The sequence below is a fragment of the Nyctereutes procyonoides genome, unplaced genomic scaffold (assembly GCF_905146905.1).
Source record: "Nyctereutes procyonoides isolate TBG_1078 unplaced genomic scaffold, NYPRO_anot_genome, whole genome shotgun sequence".
Lineage (NCBI taxonomy): Eukaryota > Metazoa > Chordata > Mammalia > Carnivora > Canidae > Nyctereutes > Nyctereutes procyonoides.
In genome coordinates, this window is record NW_026575034.1 from 23,201,555 (window position 1) to 23,211,881 (window position 10,327).

Sequence of the window (10,327 nt, forward strand, 5' to 3'; positions counted from 1 at the left end):
AAAGCAAAAGGACTGTACCTGCACCAATCAAGTTTTTATTTTTCATAGAATAAGGATTGACTTGAAATACCCAAGACACAGTATTAGCATCTGCTTAAAATTATTGATCTACAAGATTTACAGGGTTCCACTACCAAATTTTATGTTAATTTTGCCTTTTGGTTGTGACTCAAAATGTAAGCACAATGTTAAATATCCATAAAAAGAATTGAAAGAGTACATGATTACATTTGAGGTTAACTCTGAGTGAGAAGTAGGCTGGTGCCATAAAAGAGAGGGAACAACTGAAAAATAAATGGGAAACCGAATTCTCAGGTTAAATTGTCTGACCGATGTCACGTATCTCAGCAAATTGTTAGAGCTACAAGTAGAATAGCAGTGATCTGGCTTGAAAGCCCTGCTCTTGAACACATAATTATACTGTCCCCCAAAATGATGATGTGGGAAGGTGAGAGAATGACCTGTATCAGTCATCCTATGCTCTAACACAGAGCAAGGAACTAAAAGGTTAATGGAGACTTGCAAAGTGACCAAGTGATCAAGAAACCTTACTTTTTCATGCCTTCATTTCCTTAAAAGTCATGGCTTTCTATTGCTGTCTCAGGACCAGATTAGAAACTAGTATCTTCAGAGACCTTATGTTTTTCACAAAACTGGTTCCATGAGATTTTCTTTTTAAATATTTTCATCTGTTTATATATTTTAGAGAGAGTATGTGAGCAGGGAAGGAGTGAGGAGAGGCAGAAGGAGAGATAGAATCCCAGGCAGACTCCCTGCTGAGCGTTGAGCCCCATGTGGGGGTCAATCCCAAGACCCTGAGATCATGCCCTGAGCCCAAACCAAGAGTTGGACATTTAACAGATTGAGCCACTTAGACGCCCCCTAGGGGATTTTCTATTGAAAGCTTCCCCCTGGCAAAGAGCAGCATCCTCATAAAGACTGAACAGGTTGAGACAAAAAAGAGACAGTATTGCATCCTGGTACTCAGTCGGGTGAGTCTTTCCCATCTCCCAGCTCACGTGGCATCCTCATGTCATAGTGATGGCTGAGGGGAAAAAGAGAAATAGGAAGAGACATGAAGTAAGTTTCAGGGAAAGAAGGCTAAGACTGATGCTTAGAGAAGGAGTAAGATCATATTAGGAAAAAACATCTAAAAAGTTTTAGTGAAAGAATTTGGATTTTAGCCTGAATCCATTCAATATGCATTTTAGAAAAATCAGTCTGTCAGATATCTAAAGAATGATGGACAACTAGTATCTTTGGAACATGGTTCAGTGTTTTAAGAGAATTATCTAAAATTAAGTGTTTCATTCTTAAAGGTTTGTTTACACTTATTATTTCTGTTTTCTAGGTGAAGAAACTGAGGTATATCAATGTGACCGTTCTTGTGCAAGCATGCACAGCTACTATAATACTTTCTTTCAATTCTAGAATAAGTCATGAAGCCAGGTTTCAGCACAATTAACCTGACTGCAGCGCTTGTGCTCTCAGGCACTGGCAAGTGCTGTGACTTAATCAACCCAAGAAATGATGATTGGTACTGATTTTCGTGCTATTTTTAGAAATAGAATCAAGAGTGTTTTTTGTTTTTGTTTTTGTTTTTGTTTTAACAGGTGGAGAAAGGAAATGGATGTTGCTCCTAATTCTGAGTGGACCCAGTGGTTGCATGGTAATGACATTTATCAAAATTAAACAACAGGGAAAGTAAGATGAAGTTAAAGCTAGAGTTTGGTAGAGGCAGGGCTGGGAATTCAGTTTTAAAAATGTTTTATTTGGGGATCCCTGGGTGGCAAAGCGGTTTGGCGCCTGCCTTTGGCCCAGGGCGCGATCCTGGAGACCCGGGATCGAATCCCACATCGGGCTCCCGGTGCATGGAGCCTGCTTCTCCCTCTGCCTGTGTCTCTGCCTCTCTCTCTCTCTCTCTCTGTGTGTCTATCATAAATAAATAAAAATTAAAAAAATAAAAATAAAATGTTTTATTTGTAATATTTGGCAAAAGAAAAGTGAAAGCAATTGCCAGAAGGAATTTAATTTTGAGAATCTGAATTTGATAAAATACCGAGGGTTGGGAACAATTATTTCGGATTCTTCATTATAAAGATAGTTATTAAAGCAATGTATGTGAATGAGATTGTTCCTAGAGATCAAACTGGATGAGAAATAACAGTAGCTAAAGGTGATGGTTAAGGTTCACCAACAGTTAATGAATGGTCAGCAGAAAAAGTGTCTAAAGGAAGATGAAAAAAAAAATAAAGGAAAATGAGAAGATGAAACCAGAGAGGTGGAAAAAAATCAGAAATGTTCAATATCACAGCATTTATCTTTCTGCAGCTTACAACAATGCAGTTACAGTCTACATTTTCACCTACAGATATCAGGATATAAGACCATGTTGACATTTACAAGGAAGCATTTGATCTTGCTATTAAGAAGAGGTATGTACATGTGATCAGAATGTCATAATTTTGAGAAATCCTACTCTGTATTAATTTTAAGAATAGACTGCATGATTAGATTAAAATATTGATATAGATTTTCTTTCACTAACTGTAGGATAGTTCTGTGAATTTATTTACAGAAATTTGAAAAAAAGAAATTTGTTTTTCTTGCATATGCTTATTTATAAACACTGCATCAGATTATATAGAGCATTTTTTTATTACACGTGATTGCACAGGCCTCAATTTTAAAATGTCTCAGAACAGTTTCTGACACATAAAAAAAACCATTCTGTAGTATTTATTTAACCAAAGAGTAATGCATACGTTATCATGAAACTATTAACAAGAAAATTAGAGAATGAATTAGTCTGATCCAGGAATTCTTTATAACCATTAATTATTTAGTCTTAATAATTAATCTTTATTTATGAATAACAATCATTTTAAAATTATTAATCATTTAAATATTAACTTAATATAATAGACTCTGGACATTTGGCAAGTGGTTTACATTTTATTTTTATTTTTTTTAAAGATTTTATTTATTTATTCATGAGAGAGACACAGAGAGAGAGGCAGAGACACAGGCAGAGGGAGAAGCAGGCTCCATGCAGGGAGCCTGACACGGGACTCAATCCTGGGACTCCAGGATCATACCCTGGGCTGAAGGTGGTGCTAAACCGCTGAGCCACTGGGGCTACCCAGTGGTTTACATTTTAAATTAGATACAGAGATGTAAGGATGAGTGACACCTGTAATCATGCTGTAATACAGATTGGTATTAGATCTTGTAGGAACACAGAAGAGATCATGTCACCAACACCTTGTGTATGGATCTGGATTATGTCTTGAAGGATGCTTTTCAAAAATTTTTTTGTTTGAACTTTTCTCCATGAGAAGCTTAGACAGAACACTGATATTTTTTATCAATTCAAACACAAGGGAGTCAAGGAGAAAATATCGGGGTATTCCTATGGTAACATCAAATGGATAAAATATCTTGGGGAAGGAGTAAAAGTTCAAGATGGCTTAAGCATAAGCTTGTAGGTATCTTGGGCTGAGAATATAAGAACCAAGATGACTAGACTAGTAACCTTTCCTTCAACACATCCATTTCATTGTAACTTTGCTCCATTTAAACTTTTGTAGTTCCTGAAGATCTTGTCAACAGGGTTAGACTATCCTTACTATTCTGTCTCACCTTTATATATTCACGTTGCCCTTGGGGTTTTACAAAATTTATTCTTTAATAGTTATTTAAGAAAAACTACTTAATGTCCATAGGAGCATAAGGATAACTGCAGAGAAATCAGATCTTGTTCCTTTCTCCATATTTCCTATTTCTACTCTTGGTTTCTGTGTTCTTTGTCTATATTTTTCTTCTACTTGGTTTTTTCCTACCACTTTCTGGATACTTACCTAATATTATCTAATACTGCATCATACAGAATATAATTGTATGACCCAGGAGACTAATTTCCCTTATTTTATTTGCAATCACAGAATATAGTACCATTCTGTCTCTCTTAGAAAAGCCAGAGATAGCTTATTGTTACCCTTTGCAATCAGATCTACAACTAGTGCCTTAAGTAAATTTCCCATCAACTGAGAAACTGTTGCATTATGAATACTGCAAAAAAGGAAGAGTTTGCTGATTTCTTTTGCTGATTTCCACAGAAAAACTTGCCTCTGGGGACTGAATCCTACTTTTACTCCTCTTATCCATTATCAATCATACCTTTTAAAAATACTCCTAATTTCACTCTAATAACATAACTTTGTGGAAATAGCCTCTGTTCCTATTGAAACCGCCAGAGGATCTCTTGCTCTTGGCTTTGCTTCTTCTCATGTTTCCCATCCATATTCTTTTTTTTTTTTCACTTGTTTTTATTGAAGTTCGATTTGCCAACATTAAGCATAACACCCAGTGCTCATTCCATCAAATGCCCTCTTCAGTGCCTGTCACCCATTGCCCCAACACCCCCGCCCTGCCCACCTCCCCTATTGCAACCCTTTGTTTGTTTCCCAGAATTAGGAGTCTCTCATGGTTTGTCTCCCTCTCTAATTTTTCTCCCATCCATATTTAACTGCTTATTCCATACCTCGCTTATCACATTCTTCTGGGTATTTGCCCCTCTATATCAACGTCTAGATAATACACTGATTTTCATGCTGAAAATGAGATCACCATTAGCATTGCCACCATGGAATCTTCAAATGATCAGAAGAGAGGCTTCCCTCCATCCCCTCCCCCCAAAGGTTTTATTTATTTATTTATTTAAGAGAGAGAGACTGGGTGAGTGAAAGAGAGAGAGACCACAGGTCCATGGGGGAGAAGGGGAAGAAAGAGAGGAAAAAGCAGACTCCCTGCTGAGCAGGGAGCCCATGGGGTGGAGCGGGGCGGGGAAGGGGGTGACTCCATCCCAGGACTCCAGGATCATGACTTGAGCTGAAAGCAGACACTAACCGACTGAGCCACCCAGGCACTCCAGAAGACATACTTTTTACTATAAAATAATTGCACACATGAATGAGTATATATTTTGGAAATAACCTATCAAATGCTATACAAGCTACATGAAGACATATAATAAGGGTTTAGGGAACTTCAAAAATGTTTGAATTATCATGTGTCTAATTATCCAATATTCCTAATTGTTTTCTCTCACTACTTCTTTTATTAACATTTTGACCTGTGTCTTCAACTCTAAAGTAACAATTCCCTTAGCTAAATATGAGAAATACTAACAAGTTTTATTCAGATAGGTGTTGTGATTTTTAAAAAAGATTTGTAATTTGTGTTTGTACATGTGTGGAGTATTGTGTGTGTGTGTGTCTGTGTGTATGTGGTTGTATAGTACCTACAGATGCATAGGTAAAACACATCTTTTCCTTTATTTCCATTTGCTAATTTCCTCCCTAACTTAATTTCCCAGACCTTTCATTGAAAACATTTTAAACTTCTGATAAGCTACTTACTCTTTGATTGTTAGATAAGTTATATGTAAAATAAATAAAATTAATGTTCTTCTTGAAGGACTTTTTTTTAATTTTTTATTTATTTATGATAGTCACAGAGAGAGAGAGAGAGAGAGAGAGAGAGAGAGAGGGGCAGAGACACAGGCAGAGGGAGAAGCAGGCTCCACGCACCAGGAACCTGACGTGGGATTCGATCCCGGGTCTCCAGGATCGTGCCCTGGGCCAAAGGCAGGCGCCAAACCACTGCGCCACCCAGGGATCCCTTGAAGGACTTTTTAATTTAAATACTGGAGATGATTTTTGCATAGAATCTGACAAAAAGCCTTGTAAATAATAGGCGGCACCACAATAACTGGTATTTGATGTTGCTGTTTTCACTATTATTCCCAATTATATTTTGTAATAATAATTACTAAATACTAAAAGAAGGACCAATTTAACTAATTAAAATATTTTTAATATTTTGGTATATATTTTGTTGAATCTATGTGTTTATTGTATAGTTATTATTCATCCTGTGTTTTAATCCCAGAGTGTTCTTAATCGACTGGAGTCGATTTCCATCACTATATTCAGAAGCTAGCAGAATCCTAAACTGGTTAAAATTGAAGGGGGTGTCTGTTGGTGATGATGGTGATAATGAGAAGAAGTAGCTAATTAAGTGTCTTCTATTATCTTTAGGTCTCTAGCAGTATAGAAACTATCTGGTGACTTGTAGATTGGGTCAGCATACATTTCTGAAGATTTATTACCAAATAGAATGTTCCCTCCCAATAACACCCAATTCCACCTCTTTTCCTTCTTGTTGCTGGGGATCCCAGAAATGGAAACACTGCACCTCTGGATTGGCTTTCCCTTTTGTGCTGTGTACACAATTGCACTCATAGGGAACTTCACTATTCTGTTTGTCATCCAGGCTGAGAGCAGCCTACACCAGCCTATGTTCTATTTCCTGGCCATGTTGGCTACTATTGATTTGGGTCTGTCCACAGCTACCATCCCCAAGATGCTTGGAATCTTCTGGTTCAACCTCAGAGAGATCATCTTTGGAGCTTGCCTCGTGCAAATGTTTTTCATTCACAGCTTCACACTTATGGAGTCAGCTGTCCTGTTGGCAATGGCTTATGACCGCTACGTGGCCATCTGCAACCCACTTCGATATAGCACCATCCTCACCAACAGGGTTGTTTCTGTGATTGGTGTTGGTGTGTTAGTGAGGGCATTTATTTTTGTGATTCCTTTTGTATTTCTGATTTTGCGATTGCCCTTCTGTGGGAATCGTGTCATTGCCCATACCTATTGTGAACACATGGGTCTTGCTCGTCTCTCTTGTGCCAGCATCAAGATCAATATTATTTATGGCTTATGTGCAATTTGTAATCTAGTATTTGACATCATAGGCATTGCCCTTTCTTATGTTCAGATACTGCGAGCTGTTTTCCGTCTTCCTTCCCGTGAAGCCCGACTCAAATCCCTCAGCACGTGCGGTTCTCATGTTTGTGTAATTCTTGCCTTCTATACACCAGCCCTCTTTTCCTTTATGACACATCGCTTTGGCCATAACGTTCCCCGCTATATCCACATACTCCTGGCTAATCTTTATGTTGTAGTGCCACCAATGCTCAACCCTGTCATATATGGAGTCAGGACCAAGCAGATCTATGACCGGGTGAAGAAACTATTATTACAGAAACCATGAAAGGAAAAAGAATGAGACCTAATACATGTGTAGTTCAATATGACATTGTATGAAACTTAAATCAGAGACATACCTTTTCATAAAAATTCTGTTAAAATATGTATCTATGTTGGCTCTATTCTTTCTGTATTGAAATGCATTTAATTTCCATCTGCTATTAAGGCCACTTCCCAATATACGTTGCTACATCTTCTTCATCCCATAAAATTTCATTTAGTAGGTCATGTCACTTTATTCATTTCAATATCTGATATTTATTTGTCAAAGTTTTTTTTAAGATTTTATTTATTTACTCATGAGAGACACAGTGAGAGAGGCAGAGACACTGTCAGAGGGAGAAATAGGCTCCATGCAGGGAGAGCACCACGGGACTCGATCCCAGTTCTCCAGGATCACGTGCCCTATGTCAAAGTTTTGAATGCATCCATTTTCACTAGATTAGTTGATGTTTTATGGATCTTCTTTCTTCTCCAAATATAATCATTTTCTGACTGTATTTTCACAACTGAAGGCAGCTGGGGATAAAATAGTCACTATTCCACTTTCTCTGACTTTATGGAATTTATGGAGTTTAAATTTAGTCATCAAACTGAACTTATAAACATTCATCAAAAAAAAACATTCATCATTTTTCTTTCAGCCTCTTAATATCTCAATAACTAAATTTGTCTCTATTTACAAGTATCAAAGAATTTATACTCAAACCAGTCTGACAATTTTTGTATTTTAAATACGCTACAAATTTTATGCACATTTAACATAATTATTTTTTCTATTAATTAAATCTCGTATTTACTATCTTTTACTTCAACCTGAGACACAGATCTTACACGATTTTCCCCTTTAGAATTTTCTAACCATGGCTGTTAAATCTCATATACTTTGCTTTGATTTTATTCAAAATTTTAGTTACTTTTGCCATTGTCCCACAGATGCCCATGCAAGTTATCAAATTTTAATATAAACAAGCAGTCTTTCTGCTTTCTATTCATAAAGGATCTTTAAAAAATGTAGTCCTTTTTCTACTTTCTGAAATATACTATTGTTGGTTTAATTCTCTTCTTATAAACTCTAAAACTTATACACATGAGGTTATTGTTTCAGAAAGTCAATATTCATTTAAATGTTTCCAAATATTTACTATTTCTTTGTTATCCATTCCTTCTTGCATCTTTACTACTTCATCTGTAAAGATTTCACTCATGCCTGAAGAATAAACTTAAATATTTCCTTGATACAACTTTTATGGTAGTGAGTTTCTTTTTCTTTGCCTAAAAATAACTTTGTTTCATCTTAGTTTTAAAGTTATTTAGAGGATTCAGAGTTATAAATTAACAGTGGATCTCTCAGCTTTATAGAAATATGACTGACAAAAACTGTAGTTTGTACAATGTGATTTTTTAAATTTATATACATCTATATATATTAATGATTACACCATCAAGTTATTTAACAAATCCATCACCTCACATAGTTACCTTTCATTTTTTGTGGTGAGAAAACTTAAGGTTTACTCTAGCAAATTTTAAGAATACAATACAGTATTATTAACTATAGTTGACATGCTGTACATTAGATCCCCAGCACCTATTCATCTCATAATTGAAAGATTGTACCCTTTATCAGTGTCCTCTCTTTTCCCCCCTCCCTAACCACCATTTACTCTCTGGTTCTATGAGATTACTTTTTTAGATTCCGTATAAAAATGAGACCATATAGTATTTGTCTCTGTGTCTGGCTATTGCACTTTGCATAATGTCCTCTAGGAAAAGATTACCTTGTTTTCAAGACTGAGAGGAGTAATCCACTGTTTTACCTATATCACATTTCTCTATCCATTCATTTGTTGATGGATGCTTAGACACTCTCCTTATCTGGGCTACCACAACTAACAATCCACTGAATACAGGAGTGTGCATCTGTCTTTGAGCTACTGATTTTATTTCTTTTTTTTAACAATTTCAGATTTTATTTATTGTATTGTGTATTTTTTTACTGGAGTTCGATTTGCCAACGTATAGCATATCACCCAGTGCTCATCCTGTCACATGCCCCCTTCAGTGCCCATCACCCAGTCACCCGATCCCCCTGCCCACCTCCCCTTCCACTACCCCTTGTTCATTTCCCAGAGTTAGGAGTCTCTCATGTTGTCACCCTCACTGATACTTCACACTCATTTTCTCTCTTTCCCCTCTAATCCCTTTCACTATTTTTATATTCCCCAAATCAATGAGACCATATAATGTTTGTCTTTCTCTGATTGAATACTTCACTCAGCATAATACCCTCCAGTTCCATCCACATCGAAGCAAATGGTGGGTATTCCTTGCTTCTAGTGGCTGAGAATATTTTGTTGTATACATAGACCACATCTTCTTTATCCTTTCATCTTTTGATGGACACTGAGACTCCTTCCACAGATTAGATATTGTTGACATTGCTGCTATAAACACTGAAGTGCAGGTGTCCTGCTGTTTCATTGCATCTGTATCTTTGGGGTAAATCCCCAACAGTGCAATTGCTGGGTCATAGGGCAGGTCTATTTTTAATTCTTTGAGGAAACTCCACACAGATTTTCCAGAGTGGCTGCACCAGTTCACATTCCCATCAACAGTGCAAGAGGGTTCCCTTTTTCCACATCCTCTCCAGTATTTGCTGTTTCCTGTCTTGTTAAATCTCCCCATTCTCACTGGTGTGAGGTGGTATCTCATTGTGGTTTTGATTTGTATTTCCCTGATGGCAAGTGATGCAGAGCATTTTCTCATGTGCATGTTGGCCATGTCTATGTCTTCCTCTGTGAGATTTCTCTTCATGTCTTTTGCCCATTTCATGATTGGATTGTTTGTTTCTTTGGTGTTGAGTTTAAGAAGTTCTTTATAGATCTTGGATACCAGCACTTTCTCTGATATATCATTTGCAAATATCTTCTCCCATTCTGTAGGTTGTCTTTTAGTTTAGTTGACTATTTCTTTTGCTGTGCAGAAGTTTTTTATCTTGATGAAGTCCCAATAGTTCATTTTTGCTTTTGTTTCCCTTGTCTTCATAGATGTATCTTGCAAGAAGTTGCTGTGGCCAAATTCAAAAAGGGTGGTGCCTGTGTTATCTTCTAGGATTTTGATGGATTCTTGTCTCATATTTAAATCTTTCATCCATTTTGAGTTAATCTTTGTCTATGGTGTAAGAGAATGGTCCAGTTTCATTCCTCTGC

General features: G+C 36.8%; 1 protein-coding gene across 1 annotated transcript; it reads left to right on the forward strand.

Annotated features, from left to right (window-relative positions):
- The first annotated feature begins 6,180 nt into the window (after positions 1-6,180).
- Positions 6,181-7,119, forward strand: LOC129504997 (olfactory receptor 52E2-like). Its single transcript, XM_055317919.1, has one exon. The coding sequence runs from the start codon at positions 6,181-6,183 to the stop codon at positions 7,117-7,119; it is 939 nt and encodes a 312-aa protein (XP_055173894.1).
- Positions 7,120-10,327: the final 3,208 nt, after the last annotated feature.

Coding starts and splice junctions, on each gene's coding strand:
- LOC129504997 (XM_055317919.1), top strand. CDS start 6,181: ATGTTCCCTCCCAATAACACCCAATTCCACCTCTTTTCCTTCTTGTTG.